The 17804-nt window shown below is 37.7% G+C and overlaps 1 protein-coding gene across 6 annotated transcripts in view; it reads left to right on the forward strand.

Annotated features, from left to right (window-relative positions):
* cobl (cordon-bleu WH2 repeat protein) overlaps window positions 1-17804 on the forward strand; it is a 47826-nt gene that overhangs the window by 19116 nt on the left and 10906 nt on the right. For 5 of the 6 annotated variants that reach the window (XM_026371344.1, XM_026371348.1, XM_026371347.1 and 2 more), the window contains 3 exons: window positions 3642-3815; window positions 12811-13399; window positions 16058-16231. In XM_026371344.1, the coding sequence (XP_026227129.1) occupies window positions 3642-3815; window positions 12811-13399; window positions 16058-16231 (937 nt within the window). The remainder of the gene's footprint in view (window positions 1-3641; window positions 3816-12810; window positions 13400-16057; window positions 16232-17804) is intronic. The other variant, XM_026371349.1, reaches the window with a different exon arrangement.

Genomic DNA, 17804 nt, shown 5'->3' on the forward strand with positions numbered 1-17804 from the left:
ATAGAATAGCAGTAACAAGTAATAAATAAGTAATAAATTGGACAAATTAAACAAAAGGAGTACTAATCAATTTCATCCTATGGTTCAGTGGTTCCTGATGTACATTAGATATTTGCTTTGTTGAAAACAGGTTAACATCAAGGGCTTTTTCTTTTAAGCCTTTTACAGAGTTGGACCGAGTTACACATTGATTGTTCAACTCTGGTCATGTTTTCTTGTGTCCTCCAGAGGGCAGCAACTCTCTCTAGAAGGTTAGTTAGGTGTCATGGGATCTTCACATCCCAGGTTAAAAGATCAGTACAGTTTTCAGCCGCACTCTTACTACTATATACTATATAGTATATAATATGTATAGTATTATACTATTAACACTTTAGCTTTTTATCCCAGAGCTATTCTGAATGACAAAGTTTAGTCTGTGATTCAAAACAACCTCAAAACCTCCTAAAGAGGGTCAGTGGGTATCATGTTCAAAAGGAATTTGGATTTTTCATCATGAACACCACTGATAGAGATAAAACTGCTCAGAACCACTCCACTGTGTGCTGTGTACACCCATGCGATACCAAAAGTACACAAGATGCTGCATTAGGCAACCATTTACCAGTTATATCCATAATTTAATCATGTTAATTGGATTTTGAAGCCATGAACCTCAGTTCAGCAATAGCCATCTGTGGCTCACCTAAGATCAATATGGCATTTGATTGTGTTAGCTAGAAGAACACTGCCTGGCTGACTCTGATTCACTCTTCTCTATAATTTATGTCTTTGGTCTTTGTGATGTTGCATCATTGGCTCCAATGTCATCCTCGTCTGCAAGGTGGCCATTGTGTTGGTAGTCTCTGTTCTACTCCTTCTTTTTAATGTCTTCATCAGATGATTCTGAGGTCACATATTTTCCTTACAATGTACAGTGTTTCTTTGGGATTCGAAAAAAATAATAACGATGAAAGAATAGGGTAACTTCAATGTAATGTTTCAAACTTTTATTTAATTTAGACTGTATTACATACTTATATTTTTTATATGGTTGTCTCAGCAATATCTCCCCTTCCGGTGGGGTTTTGATGCAGGTGGGCTTTTCCCTTTGATATGATTGTTTTTCAGCCAGGGAGTGTTATCAGAGCACACACAACCATTTATACACACAGGCAAACACACACTCATGTAGACAGAGAGTGTTATTGCCAGAAGGCATCAGATTACCCTACCTTGGCTACATTAGCACTAAAAGCACAGCCTCTTATCTCTAATTGTTCATTAGGGGCTAAACTAGTGTGCGCGTGTGTGTCTTTGTGAGTATAAAATGTAGTTACAGAGGCGACAGTTTTGCAGCCTTTCAGACTTCATATACCACTCATATTTATTAATATGCCCATTATCAGTCAAAAGTTTAAAGAAAAAATAAACAAATTGCTTTCTGTGTAGGGTGTGGCAAAACTTTCTTAAGAGTATTATTACCCCAAACACAGGTGGAGATGCATTGCAAGTTATTTTATATTGCCTGATGCTAAAGATGAACCAGTTCATTGATCATGTGTATGATTACAGAGGTGTCACATTTTGACTTCAACCAGCCTGGTTTAATTTACTCTTTGTAGCTGATCATTCACTCAAAATCTGATCTTTACTGTATTTAATTTCGTCTTCTTCTGGATTCAGCTAAACGCAATAGTCTTGTATTATGTTTTTAACATAACAAAAACTATGGTCCTTGCATGAAGTAGGTGTAGGGATATTGTCCTCTATGCTGCAATATTCTAATATATCTTAAGATTCAAACTTTATACATTTTTGAAATTGTAATGACTTATAGATTGCCATCGTTTTCATACAGTATTTGCATGTGTGGTTTGTTGTAGGATTAGTCTTTCAAATTCTGAAAGGCATACATTAGGGATAAAATATGTAAGCATTATCCCTGGATATGTAGAAGCTCAATACGTTCCTTTTATGTTATTTACTTTGTAATTATGAATGCACTGTGAGCTTGGATTCTTGCCAAGTGCCAGAGTACATTTGCTACTGTTTTCCTCCTTATTTACCAAGGGGAATGAGCAGAATAGAGCAGGTGAAAAGGTCAGACAGAGTTCAGAGTAGCGTTAAATATAGTTTAATTTTATTTAGTAAAAAAAAAAAAACAAACAATTTTGAGTTTTAGATCACATATTGCAATGTTTCCATCCCTACATACTACTGAATAACCTAAATGTTCACACACTGCTGACTTACACATGCCTGTTGGATTGAAATCTCAGGGTAATTTTCCATCTTGACATAATTAAACTAACTTTTACTGCATGCCTGATCACTTGTCCATGGTAAAACCAAATGTGTAATGTGACAGCCAAATGGAAGACAACAGGTGCCATGTGTATCATGGTTTTATCTTCTGTTATCTTGAAATGGGATTTTGGACATGTCTATAGCAGTTTTGATCTCGGTTTCAGAATCATTACACTTCTAATAAGGACTACCACAGATTAGGCCTTTGCTAATATGCAGGACTAAACTTAAAATCTTGAGGACATAATGTTAGAGAAAGTGAGCATCAGTGAGAAACTATTGTATGCATGTGTTTTTTTTTTTTTGTGAATGTACAAGTAATGAAAACACTTTATTTAAGATGTGAACTTGAATTGTCTTACAGTCAAATTGATATTTTATTTACAAATGATCATATAGTGCCTTGAGCCGCATTAACTAAAACACACACTGTGGACCATGATCAGTAATATAAAAAGCTAAATTCATTGCTCTCTGTTGTTCCCTCTTTGTCTCTTTTTAACGTTATCAGAGCAGCAGGATTGCCAGTAAAATATAATTTCACACACTGTAAGAATCAAAATAACAGTTAAAACATTTCAGATTTTTTTCCCAGAATGTGAATAAAGCTGCAAGCGTGCCTACTGGACGCTCTTCAAGACTTTCTTTTCCTTGTTGCCTTTCCACCGATCATTCCTCCCCATTGTGAGATGTTCTAACCTTGGGTCCAATTAATTCTAATGAAGTGAACTTTATGTTCCTTTTTGCTCTGCTTTTATGCTGTATCCAGGCATTGTCTGAATGCATCAATTAATCGGCTTTTAAACACCTTTCTTTTCTTAGATCATAGGGTGGGGGGTGGGTCGGTTCCCCTGTTGTGCCAAGTCTCTGTACCAAGCTGAGCCACGGGGAGGTTCATATTTTCAGAAGCATGTTGGACTCTCTTTGATCAGATACTGAGAACCATTTTTTGCTCCAGTGCTTAAGTCAAGAGCAGTCAGCCTTTCAAAATGTGGTTATACTTTTAACTTATAAATGTACAATAATTTCAGAAAATTGGATTGTATTTTTGAAATAAAATAAAATGAATACATAGTACATATACACTCACAGCCTGTTGTTAGTGAGCAGGATATTCTTTATTACTGTTGAAAAGGTTCACCTAAAAATTTGGTACATAACGATGTTTGGAATAAAATAATAACATAACTATTCTAAGCAATACCTCAGAATTTTATGATATAAGACGCGTGGTGCAACACCAATATGATGACATCAAAAAACTTCACATGCCTGACTTAATTATAGGTCCAGTGCTTCAAACAGTTACCACTCTGAACTTTACCCCTTTTTCTTCTTGATGTTATCCACAGGGGCTGTCTGGAATCGCCAGTGTAGAAGATCGGCCCAGCACCTTAGCCCAGTCTCAGTCAGTCATGACGTTACCCAGGTTGTCTCCCAGGACTGAGACCAAGAAGAGGAGGGCCCCAGCTCCACCTGGGGCCTTGACACCCATTATGGGACAAACTAGTTTTGAAGGTTCTCAGGTAAGGGAATGTAAGAGAACATTTGCATAGCACAATATAACTGGAAAACAGTACAAAACTGGGTTAATAATTGTGTCACTTAGTTGATAGTAACAACAACTCATACATGCAGGGCAAGCAAAAACATCTCACCATTGCAAATATGAAAATGCACTCACAATTAGTGCATCAAATGAAGACTAACTGCATACAAACATAAATAATGTACAGTTCTATAAGGCCGCTTGTTTGTCATCTTAGAAAACATCCTGATTATCTAAATCTCTCTCTAACTTGAAGTGTCATGTCTGCAGTCTGTTGGAAGCAGCCTTTCCTTGGGGTATTATGGCCTGAGATTCAGCACCTCAATAACCTTGTGACTTGAATTGTCTACGTCAGAGCAACAGCTCCCTGTAGTCTCATTATAATGTCATGGTGGTATGCTGGGAAATGTTGTTTAGCAACCAACATTAGTCCTCTCTCCCACTGATAATAGGTTTTGTTTATTTGGAGGAGCTGGTATGTTATTGAGAGGAATCTCTGTTTGTTCTCAGGATGGCATGGAATTAGGCATGGAAGTTTGGAAAACATTTCTAAGAAATGTATGATGAGAATCAAAAGTTACTAAAGGTGCTGCCAGTTTAGTGTCTTTCTCCTTAGAAAAATATTAACAGGGTTGAGCAAGAAAGATGGACCCTAATAAAAGAATTCTTCAAAACACAAGGGTCATAATTGAGTTCAGTCCAATGTTATCTTTTACCTAGTATGTGTAAACTTAACCTTAATCATTGTCAAAAAGTAAAGTACATGTGAGCATGTTCTCTTTGGGATTTATTTAAACATATTTTTAAACGGATGCTTAATGTTTGTTTTTTGCATTGCACTGTGACATTATTAAGATGTTCCTAGTGGGTACTGCGATTATTTTTAGCATTGAAAATAGTTGTTGTGCAAAGAGAGATGGTAATTTATCTGTGCACCTGTCAGATTAAGAGTTATGACAGACACCGCAGCTGAAACACGGACACCACTGGATCATAGGGGCAGCTACATAGAACAGGAGTGGGGAAGGTCATTTAAGGACATAATGGCTGGTCTAATAATAGATTCCTCCCTTTGGCTCTTGTGCATATCTGAACTGTTACCAAGTTGTGTCTGAAAACAAAGTTGTTATGTTATGTTCATGCACATGCACACATTGCAGGGTAATATTGCATTACAAGACATCTCTCATGTGTCACTTGCCTCCTATTTACTTTATTTCTTGTTAAGCAGGGATTCAGGACAGGCTGCTCGCCACACATGTGCAGTATATTTTATATAGTAATAACAAAATAGAACCAATTCTGATTAAAGTTGAACATATATGTTGGTTTGGGCATTTCTAAACCTATACAAACAACTGACATATTGATTAATAAATAAATAGATGATCAATTGCACAACTGATTAACTATTTGCTACTCAGGGCAAAAGTAATTATGCAGTGTCATTTGAGGACACAGCAGTGGCGTTCAAAGATTAACAGCATGCTTGTTGTGTGAATGTGATTAAAACGGATTTGCTTTCTTCACAGTAAGTGTGAGTGTCATAGCACTCAGGTCTTATCAGGGAGGTTTCTTAGGGGCATTGACATTAAAGTGCTCTGCATGACTTGGTTTGTGTACATGTCAAATCACACAGCATCAAAACTAGAATCCAAGTTGTACTTTCACATTTACATAAAATTTGGCATTGTTGCTGGAGGTGGGATTAAACTGCACTAGAAAGAACTGGCAATCTTTACTTGTCAGTAAAGCAACACACACTTCAAAATGTTCATGCTCCAGTGAAAACAGATGTCACGCCATACTTTTTAACTGTAATAGTTCAGATACAGGTTTGTCAACAAGGGATGGGCTGGAAGTGGGCCAGCCTGCTAGAAGGACTCGCACACAATTGATCATTAAATGAGCAGTTTGTTTTTGTTGTAGTTTTTATGTTTGTTGTATTTTGCTAACTTAGACTTGTCACGCACTAAAAACACTTGATTGCAGTTAGCACAGTCTTATGTGTGTGTTTGAGAGAGGAGGATTACGCACATCATAACAGGTCACCTGAGGACAGCTTCCTATGATGACTGTGCTCATTATAGACCTCCCTCTGCTTCGAACAAGCGTAGGTGGTCAACTAATTGTGACTTATAAGACACAGTAATGAACCCTGACATGGTAATATAAGCTATAAGGATGACAAGATTGTTGTAACGAAGCAAAATGCTTCAAATAGCCTGTACAGAGCCAGAGATCACAAAGGGTGGTCATTTAAATCATTGTTCAGTATAGTTTGATTAACATCATTGAGAAAACTAGGAGGATCCGAGTTTCTTTATACGACTTTATATGACTTGAAGTCAGTTGAAAAAATGTGTCAATTTGAAACCCCATTTTTGAGAAAGATGAAAAACAGGCAAATATTAAGCCCTTCCAGTTGTATCCATGATAACTTAAAATTACTGGAGGTTTTGCTATATTCAGTATAAAATATCCTATGTAGTTTGGCTTTGATTTTCTAATGTTTGTGGAATTGACAATGAATTCATATAATGTTTAATATACTACTTAAAAAAGGTCTGCATGTGCTAAATACTGTAGTAAAAGAGCTCTTAACAATGATATAGATTAATGTTATGGTGTTGGTTTGAGAACACCTTTTTAACATCTGTGTTTAAAGTCTAACTCCACTCAAAAATATGTATTCATCAATGTTTTTTGTCTGGGTTGTTTTCACAGGATGATGTGGTCTAGTTTGACACTACAGGACTGATCCATCAGCTAAAATAGAAAAATTTCTATCCGAGTTAAAGGTGTGTGCATCAAGCATCATAGGCAGATATGGAACATTTAGGCCTGTACTGCAAACACAATTATAGCAATTCACTGTACCAGCAGTTTGTTTCCAGTATTTAAACTTTTGAAATGAAAAATATTTGCATATGCATGGGGTTTCCAATAAGAGAGGCAGTGTAAATGTTATTTTAAGAATCTCTAGCCAGGTATTCGAGGTTGTTATTTATTTATTTATTTGTTTTAAAAATATCAGACACAAATTATTCAACACAGAGCATTTTATATATTTTCAAATGGTCCTGGAGAAAATCTTTAAGATCCTGTTTCTTTTACAGTAATGAAAGTAGATCAGGGTCCTTTTTCAGTGTCTGAAGGACATGTTGCTATATGCAGTTGTGAGAATAGTGAATTAGGAAGAGTACTAAAAACAGAAGACACAGTATTCCAGGAAGAGTGTAAAGTCACCTTAGAGTATCGGAACGTGAGATGTTGGAGTTGTCATTGAATTTGTAGAAGTTTGCAGTTTTGTTTCTTCACACTATCAGTCAACAAGCTGCGTCTGTCTTTATGAGAGCAGTGCTGAATTTATGTTTTCATGTTTTATAACAAAGTTCGAGGAAACACAGCTTTGTTTTGAGGGGGGTTTTCAGCAGTCATCTGCAATCTGCTATTGTTGTTTGGAAAGGAAACTGTCTGCATTGTGTCATGTGATAAAAGAGTTTAAAAAAGAGTTAAATAAATTCTGAGCTTTCTGCCTCACTGCCTATCAACAGAAGGTGCTTCTTGAGTAAGTTTATTTGAGCATTTGTGTTACTGTGTGTGTGTAAGAGGAGTGAAAGATAAAGACAGAACAACTGAAGCAGGGAATAAGAGAAAGAATAAAGAGCAAACTGGGTGACTTACAAAGTCATGGAGAGAGACAGAAAGTCAAAGTAAGGTAACATCAACTCTTTAAAGGGCTTGTGGATGCACATTTGAGTTGTGTAACATTAACAATGTATAAGCTTTGGGCTTGTATTTCTGGAATGCCAAGACATTTGGGTGAAAGTTCATAGAAAACAAGCAGCATTAATGAGCACAAGGTGAAGGAATTGTAAGCTCAGCAAACTAAGCAGTTTTAAATCTTCCACTGATTATATATAGTCAAATATAGACTTTCAGGTTTCTTGCACATTCAATATCCCTTATTTAATTTCAACACATATGTACATACACACTTGATTCATTTGATTTCTGCCTGAATTACTTACTCGACACTTACTTTACTTTGCCACGGCATTCAAAATTGATCATCCTTGAGATGTTTCTACAACTTGATTGATGAGTCCACCTGTGGGAAATTCAGTTGACTGGACATGATTTGGAAAGACATACACCTGTCTATAAAGGGTTCCACAGTTAACAGTGCATGCCAGAGCACAAAGCAAGCCATGAAGTCCAAGAAATTGTCTGTAGACCTCCAAGACAGGATTGTGTTGATGCACAGCTGTGGGAAAGGGTCCAGAAAAAATTCTGTCCCTATGCCCTATGTCCCTGTGCTGAAGGTGTTTCAACTTGAAGTATTGATGAAAGGCTGTGAATACTTATATAGATGTGATTTATTTTTTAGTTTTGTGTTGTTAATGGTAACATTTGCACGTACTGTGATGTATAGGTTTGTTTTTTCTCAGTATTTCTTCTGTTTGTTACAAATGACGTGTGTTTGTATCTTGGGACACATGTCTGGACATATGTGTGTACATCGTATCTATGTATTCATGTTTAGTGGTCTGAGCTTTCCGTCAGAAACTGTCTTCATAGTTTTCTGTATGGAGTGATTTAGCTTTTGGGCATGCTGTAAGCCCGTTCGTGCTTGTGTGGCTTCTTGATTTTTCCTTCTGATAATCTGCCACAAAAATAGAGAGTTGGCAGCATCAGTATTACAGTTGTCTGTAACAGTAGTAACTTTAGTTGTCGAATAAACAGGTGTGGTTCAGTCAGCCAGACAAAACACAAGTGATTACTGTATCAGTGTTTAGTAATGTAAAGTTCTGGGAAACCTTGTGTCTGTGTGGGGTTTTCTTCTTTATTTGTTTACTTTTCTTCTTTGTTATGGTATTCATGTTTTTTTTTTGTTTTGTTTGTTTTTTTTGTTTTTTTAATATCACCTTTTCTTTTACTGTGCAGCCTCTGTTTTGCCTCCTCTTTTCTTGCTGACTGGTCACAGCTTCACCCAATTAATACAACCTCCACTTAACATAAACAAAAAAGGTCAGGCTTACTGCTATCGGGTTTCATCACTGTTAGTCCCTGTGGTATTTGTGGTTGGATAGGCTTACTCTCAGTCAGATAAGAATCTGTGAGAGAACAAGAGACCAAAACGAGGGAATGTCAAAGTAAAAAAAAAAAGACAGAATAAAGAAGGTAACCTGGGTGATCCTTGCGTGGGATGTGAATAGAGGTCTGGAAGGGTGTATAAAAGGATGTTTACCTATTTTACCTATGCTTCTGTATACTGTATCTCTTCACGTATTCAAGTTCTTTCCCTCCAAAATTAGTTCATAGCAAAAAAAAAAAAAAAAAAAAGGCTTCCACTTTTGAAGACAAGAAACAGTACTTCCTCTGTTCATCTGTCATCCTCATCACTTCATACTTCCTTTAGATTCCTTTAGAGCTGCTGTTTTACTTAATTTGTGCTGTAGCTGGAAACAGCAGGTGCTCTGGCTCTGGTAGGGCTTTTACATATAGCTTCAAAAGAACCTTGATGCAATTGACAGAGAGCTGTAATATTGTGTTATACATGTTATATTCTGATCTAGTCTGAACATGCACACATGGTTTTCATAGTCAATGTTTTGTCATTTAGAAAACATACAGGAGTTTACATTCATTTACATCCTGATGAACAGTAGCATGCTGGTTTAAATATGACATATGCATAACTGATGCTGTAATCTATACCCTTTTTAACACTTTTACCTGTGTAGCAGACTTGTGAATGATGGTGGGAAGAGGATACAGAACAGTCAGAAACTTTGGCACATGTTTGCAAGCCGCGCACACAGCTCTTGTGTTCACTGTTGCTGGTTGTTGTGTAAACCAACTTGAAGTAAAATTAATTCAGTCTATCACCAAACACTGGGGAGTAAATGTTTCTTTGTAGTGTTGCCTTGCATTTAAGTGTATGGTATACATGACATTTTGTCTTTCTTGTCTGTCTGGTTAGTGATTGTGATTACTGAACTCTGCGTTGGCACTTTAGGCTTTCTATTATGCTCTGATCTTGAAGACTGTGAAAGTCCTCTTGAAACAGAGGAAATTGTATGTGATCAAAGTAGAATAAGATATGCTTGCACTTCAAGCTTTCGAAACATTTTGTGTTTGAAACCAGTTTTTACATTTTAGGTTAATATCTTACAGAATTAAACTGAATATATCCTAATTTGATATTAACTATATATCAGTTTTTATTTATTGTACAGTGTACAAGTAGACAAATCATTCGCTTTGTTGCTCCTCCTACTACAAATACAGCTATTATATGTTCAATTAAATTTATTTCGATTTTATATGTATAGCACCATAACACAGCCGACAAGGATCTACAAGGCACTTTACAGTGTAAGAACTAACAAGATATAACTGTTTACAGAATGATGTTGTTTTGCTCTGTTTCTTAAATCCCTTGACCCAGAACCTGCTGCACTGTAAAGTAGGGAAAAGGTCAAGAAAACATTACATTTCAGTGTGTTAGTAGGACAAAGCACATGACAAAGAAAGTGGGTCAGCCATGTGTCTTCTTATATCTAGCTAGCTTCTTGTACACCCCTCTCTTCTCACACACATTGTTAAATAAAAATCATTTCATCATACACACCCACATGTTTATCATAACGTCACATAATAACCCAAACTCTCTACCAGCCTGCTCTCTCTCTCTTGTGTATCCATACACATTCATCTGCACACACATGCATATACTGTCTGAATGTACTCATGCATGCTGACATGCACAGGCACAGACATACGGTGTACAGCCATATACTCCATTTCACATTCCACATTAGCGCTGTAATGTTGCCCTGTTACAAAAACCCTCTCCCATCAAGAGTCCTTCAAAACAACTGATGAATGGTCACACAAGCAGGTTGAAGCCTCCATGGGTGGCCTTGTCTGACATGTTCCAACATGGGGCCCTTCACCTCTAACCCTAACCATAGAGTGGAAAATTTAAGGGTCTCACCAGACTGTCCTGGCATGGCCTTGTAGGCGCTTTTGTGTAAAGGCACTTTCCCGTAAAAATATGCCAATGTACAAATATGTCTTGTTGTTTCTCAATTGTTCTTTAATCAGAGCCCATACAAAACTGAGGAAAACAGGAAAGTAGCATATTGATATATTGTAACAGCTTGTTCAGGATGTGTGCATTGTGGTTGACGTGTTGTTTTGTCCTGACAAGCTGTGATTAGTGTGGGATACTGGATATATGGTAAATTGACAAAGAAATGTCAGTAATTTATTTTTTTAATCTTCTACACCACCATTTTGTTGAATTGTCACATTTTAGAAAGCATAACAAAAAATAAACTTCCAAGCATTTTTACTGCAAAACTTTCCTCATACAGTAACAGATTTAACCAGTCTTCAGTCCAAACAGCTTTTTTTGACACAAAAACATTGTAGAGAGCTGGAAAGCTTTGAAGGGCTTTAATCAAGTTCTCTATTGTGTTCTTGTTAGTAATGTTACTGTAGAAACAAACAAAATCACTCTGATGTGGAAACAAGGAAGTCAGATAATCAGATGGTGGATGATGACGTCCCTACATCCTGACTTAACCATCAAAACTAAATGGACCTCTGGTCATTTGTTGATTATGTTTCTTTTAGTTTTTGTGTGCTAAAATAAACAGTGATTAAGTCTTAGTCTGATTGAACCCTTGACAATATATAATACATCTGATTCATGATCCATGAATTTGGCTACTGGGATAATAAAACACAACAATTTCTAATTGTTTATCCTAAATAAAATCACTATGACCACTGTGTGGTCAAAACTATTAAATCCAAATTGAAAAAGGGTTTTAGATTTCTTGTATATACAGTTTGTATGGCAGAGAATCATGGCTTCTGTCTCTGACAATCTTGCATAAGTCTATGCTGCATATGGTGTCAATAATCCCCCATGACTACAGTTTTATGTTTCATTTTCTTCACACACACAAACATATTGGAGACCAAGGAAGTCAAAGACAACAATTTGGTTTTATGACCACTGCACTGCATTGCATGGCAAATTATTGAGTTAAGAGAGTTCAAGTTGCCTGTTGTCAAACCTGATTTCTTTCTTGTACTGTTGCATGATGCAACATTACATGGTGTGTGCTCTAGGCATGTTCTCTATGGAATTTCAGAGTGAAGCACAGTTGAACATAACAGCAGTATACAGGATTTCCTAGATATGACTTTTACTGTTCTCTCCTCTACCAACATGGTCATAGAGCTTGTGAATTGATTCTTGACTTTGCAAAGAGGGATATCAACTTGCACAGGATGGCAAGAATGAAAAGAGATAATTTTACATTTGTTACTTGATGAAGTACAATTAAGTTTCCAGAAAAAGTTGTCACACTATGTAAATTATAAATAAAAGCAGAATGCAATGATTTTTTTGCAAATCATTGCATTGTGTTTTTATTTACTTTTCACTCAGCACTCAGCCTTTGGAAACTAATCAAGTGTTGTAGATCTAGGAACAACATGGCATGAGTTTCTAGATGTGTGCACACAGAGGAAATTACATCACTTTGCAAAAAACTGGGCTGTCACTAGGCTGTCATTTTACCTCCTGAAGTAATTCAGAGTCATAAGTAATTCAGTAAGACAGAGGCTGTCCCCTTTAATAATTTTTAGATATACTACTGTAAAGTACACATTTCAATATGTACTATCACAATACTACTGCATTAAATTAACTGTGTCACTGCTAGATGTTATATGTTTTGTAGTCAGGATATTTAAAAGCAGTGTTGGCACTCTGGTGGATTTGAAAATGCAGACGCTTGCCAGAACGTCACTTATTTTAATTACTCAGTAGTAAACTGTAGTTCAGTCCTGGCAGAGTGACTTTACAGACTGATTTATAGTGGAAGCACACATGCATGCACAAGGTGATCACTTAAATTCATTTTCTACTGTCTTCTCTTCAGATTGGCCTTGGCTCAGAAAGCCAACAGAGGAAAAGAAAGGCTCCAGCCCCTCCTCCTACCCCAGCCTCTATCAGCCCTGGTTCTGATGGCACTTCAACCTCCGCTGCTCCCACTCCTGATAGCCATGTTACTAAAACACCCACCCCAGCCTTCTGCACAAAAGTGGCAGAATCAACTGCAGCTTCCTCTACTACTGTGGTAACACAAACAATAAATCCAGTTTCCTTGAAAACTACAGTACAACATCCAGCTGTGAGTCATGCTACCCCAACTGCAAGCTCCCCAACCCCAAGCAACAGCACCATCGACAGTCTAGCTGTCAATGATTCCAGCTCTGAGCTCAGCCACAGCCTTGACGACTCAGATGCTGACCTAGACCAGGCAGCTTCCCACTGTAGCACCCTCAGCAGCAGCACTGCAAGTGAGTCTCAGCCTGCTGTCAAAATCTCCAGTAACAGGATGGAGGAATCGGAAAAGGCTGCCAAAGTTAATCAAGAGGCAACTTCAGCCAGTAGCTGTAGGTCAGAGACTGAGTCAGCCCTCAACCTGAAACTGGATGAAGTTGAGAACAACAGACACAGCGCAATGGGTAATTATTTATAAAAAAATTATACATATAAGTTGATAAACAGACAGTGAACACAGCATGCACGAAAATCCAAACGTAACAAAGATTTAACATCAACAATGTCAATCAACAGTTCGATCCAAACAATATAGAAATATCTTGTATTATTTCAAGCTAACATCTCTCAGCTGGTAGATGTCTCACATTAACGCTATAGAGACCAACAATGTGAGAATTTATATTCTTAAACAGCAACAGGTATAATTTCAAATGACGGCAAAGAGTTTTATAATTATAAAGCAGACTCAGTACCGCAGGCATCGAAGCTGTAATGAGATCTGCCTGTTGTTGTATTTCATCCATATATCATTCTTTGTTTTTGTAATTTTCACACTACAGTACACAAACATTATATTCTAATCAAAGAAAATGAACTCGCTAAACTCTTCTGAACAGTGTTGTTAAAGAAGTCAGACAGAAGTTGCTTGTAGAGGTTTCTCAATGTTTGCCCTCGAGATCTCAGCTGTCACACAGCAGCAGTGCCTGAAACCTAAACTGTCAAGGATGACATACATAACCTGGTGAAAGACTGTGTGTGTGTGTGTGTGTGTGTGTGTGTGCTTCATGGCTGAAGCACAAGAACTAGTGGAGCTGGTTTTCATCATGGCTCATGAAACAATACAGTCCTTGTCTCTTGCCCATGTTTATCAGCCTCTCACGTTGTTCTTATCTTTCTCTCCCTTTCCCTTGCTCATATGCACACATCTCCTCACACAAACCTTCAAAGTTGGCAGATGCAAAGACAGACAGATCCATCACAGATTTAAACAGGATCTACTTGAACTTTCCCTGGCCTCATATTGATCTTTATATAACCTAGATCTTTCTGCATAGCAAAGTGAGATTGCAGTAGAGGGCTGTCGTGCCTGACAGGGGCAGAGATGAGAGAGTTACAGACCTAAGAAAAAGGATGAGAAAGGTGAGAGTACCAGAATGAAGTTCAGAGAAAGGAGCATGGGAAGGTTTTGGCAGCGGGATGACAGGGTAGAAACAAGGGGACTGGGGGGGTTAAAGAGAGCACGATGATGGACAGGTAGATGAAAGCAAGAGAAAGGATGAAGTACGAGGAGGTTAGTGCATTAGACTGGATAGAATACACAGCACAAGGATCATTAATAAATTTAAAGGCATAGCTACTTGCCGGCCTGACCGGGCATTGCCTTCTCTGCTCTCTTGCACATTCTCCCTTTCATGGTTTTCATCTGTTTTCCTTTACAGTATGGTAGAAAGTATTCACTGAGTTACAGTGTATATGTACTAAAATACTGTTGTTTCCAGAGCCAACTTTTCTCTACCAGCTGTTTTTGTCCTGCAGGCAACCTCAGCATCAATTTTTCACATTGACGAAAACACATTTTTCTTTGCAGCCTGACTTATATTTGAAGAGTGCATTCAGTATTTGGCATGTAATGAATAGCTGGTGTACACATTAGGGACAGGCAACTACACCCTGCATGTACAGTGTAGGGTGGTTCCCTATGCTTGTATAGGCAGAGCCAGAAGTGTACACAGTACATTTATTAGGTTTCAATAAGTCTTTCATTTATATAGTAGGTTTGACTTAGTCTTTCATTTATATAGATTATCTTTGGCCTTTCATTAAAGCTATGTGATGTGTATGTCAAGCATTAAACTGTATGTAATTTGCCATGGGAAGGTTTGTGACACATATGTCTAATTTTAAATAAACGGAGGTGGAGCTGCAAACCACTGACAAGTGAAAGTAATATACTAAATGGCATTAGTATCTAGATCTAGTGTTTTTTATAATCTTGGTTTTATACCATTGCTTTTTGCACTGCCTGGTGTTAGACATTTACCCTACAAGTAGTGACTTTAATTATTCTCTTGAAGTCACTGACACTATGTCAGTTTGTATTACAGTTAGAATTCATAGCCTGAGGTTGGTTGAAAGCAGACAACACAAAGAATTTTCTTTAGATTCATAAAATAGTTAAATTAAAAACATGCACACGTAGACTGTGTAACTTCTCTTTTCAATGCAGCTTTAGGGTGAAGCAGAGAGATCACTGTGAAATGTCAATGTGTGTGTGTGTGTGTGTGTGTGTGTTTCTGCTTTAAATCACATCTGCACAATTAGGTTGATGTTGACAGAAAATTATAGTACCGATGTTTTCAAAACTGTGTTTGTATTAATTAGAATGTTACTTTGTGGAGCACCTCAGACCATGTTAGGCTATACAGAAGGATGCCAAAACTAAATCTCTGACCATAGCCTTTATCAGCTTAACATTTGAAGGTGAGCATAATGCTACTTTGTAGCAATGATTGGTTTAAGCCTGTGCTTGTTAATGAATATACAGTGAGTTGGACAAGCCTCAGTGGCAGCCAAGAAATAAAACTACAATTCCACTTCTGGTACCCATTTCTTGTTATTTAAGATTTTTACAAGATAGGATCTCAAACTAAACAACAGAAAATCCAAGGATAAAGCTGTCTCAAAGAAGTGTAGTATGAAAACATAGCCAAGATGTTAGGAAAAAAAAGTCCTATAATGGTTAATAAGAAGTTTGCATGTACAATATTTGTGTGATGTTTCCCATGTTCATAAGCATGATCATCAGTGCCTGCCCCGCCTGCATGCTGTTTGTCCTCCAGGAACAACTGATCAACCAGCACCACCTAAACCTCCTCGTTCCCCAGCCCTGGAGCCGCAGCAGGTTGTCCGACCCCCTGGCCTGTCCACTCCTCTCCCACCCTCCCCTCCCTTTGAGCCCACAGAAAGCAACTCCCCACAGAGTCCCATAGGGTTGGAGGAAGCAGCTCCCCAGTGTAGGTTCCCGATGGACTACATCTCCCTTTTCTTCACTCTCTCTTTTCTTTCCTAGAAGCTGCTCTCTTTAACATCTTTGTCCCAATCAGAGTTTACATTTTTGGAAATATATCTTTCTGCCAAACCTGTTTGCGTGAAATGTGTGTGTATGTGAATATTGCACTCAGGCAATGGTTAAGTTACACTCTGTCTATGTGAGGTCAAGGTGCATTATATCTATAAATGTCAAGCTGCAAGTCATAGGTCAAGTTCCTGGGTCAAAGAGGTCAGGGCTTTGGTCAACACCAATCATCTTTATTTTACATTCATAGAGCACATGGGAGAATATTGGGAGAAAGATGTACATACAGTATACATCTGATACTGAACCACTTGTAAGCCAGCTTAAGTCATTGTTCTTTTCTTTTCTCCCTACCCCATACCCTTGTCTGTAGTGTACTGCTGTGGGCCCGTGCGTCTGCGTTCCAAACACTCCTGAAGTCTATCTCTGGCTTGAACCTACCTTCATCTGACTGTCCTTTTTCATCAGTTCTCTTTTCTCTTGTCTTATTCTCTTATTTCTGCTGGACCTTGCTTTGATGTTTACCATTTTTCTGTTACTGTTTATTCTGCACTCTTGTAATTATTGTTACAGTCTCATCTCTCTCATAATTTTATTCATTTCTGTTGCTTGCTGTCATTTGGCATCAGTGAACTTGCAGGGGCTACTGCATCTGTCCTTGTGATGGTTCAGATTTGATCCTGTTGAGGACAGAAGATGATGCAAGTGAAAGCAAGTTGTGCTCTCCAATTTCATGTTTAAATCAATGCCCTTTTGTGCTCTTTTTTTACAAATGTATGTATATACCCTTTGGTGGTTTTGCATTTCAAATTGATCTGCTGGTTGTCATTGATTATGCATGAGATCAGGGATGTAAGTGGATGAGATGAATGTGGTTAGAAGACTATACAGTGACAGATGAGCTAAACCTTGGACGTATCAGTTACAGTGTAATTTATGAGTGACATGGTAAAATGAGGCTATGGTGCAAGGCCATGTGATAGCTACAGTATCAGCCAGGTTTTTGATGATGTAATATCTGCAGATCAATAGTTGGATAGTATGTATTTCTCTGTTTGTGTGTGGTGTTGTGGTTTAGTTTAAAAACCTGAGACCTGACTGCATGCTGCCCTTGGCAATAATATTTAAAGTGTGGTCTCTCTAAGACATGTTGGCTTTAGGTGGTAGTGGACTGCCATATTAAATTCAGTTCAATACAATTTTATTTGTATAGCACCAAATCACAACAGAAATCATCTCAAGGCACTTTACACTGTTTAATGTTTAAGACCTTACAAAGTATAACTGTATACAGAATTATATAGAAAACCTATTAACCCCATTTAAGCAAGCACTAGGCGACAGTAGAGAGGAAATACTCCCTTTAGAGGAAGAAACCTCCAGCAGAACCAGGCTCGGGGTAAGTGGCTATCTGCCTTGACCAGTTGGGTAGGTTGGTATGGCCAGTAACTGCAATCTGGAGATATGGACCATATGGTCCACTACTACATAGAAAAGAACTACTGGACAAG

The sequence above is a fragment of the Anabas testudineus genome, chromosome 16, assembly GCF_900324465.2.
Source record: "Anabas testudineus chromosome 16, fAnaTes1.2, whole genome shotgun sequence".
Classification (NCBI taxonomy): Eukaryota; Metazoa; Chordata; class Actinopteri; order Anabantiformes; family Anabantidae; genus Anabas; species Anabas testudineus.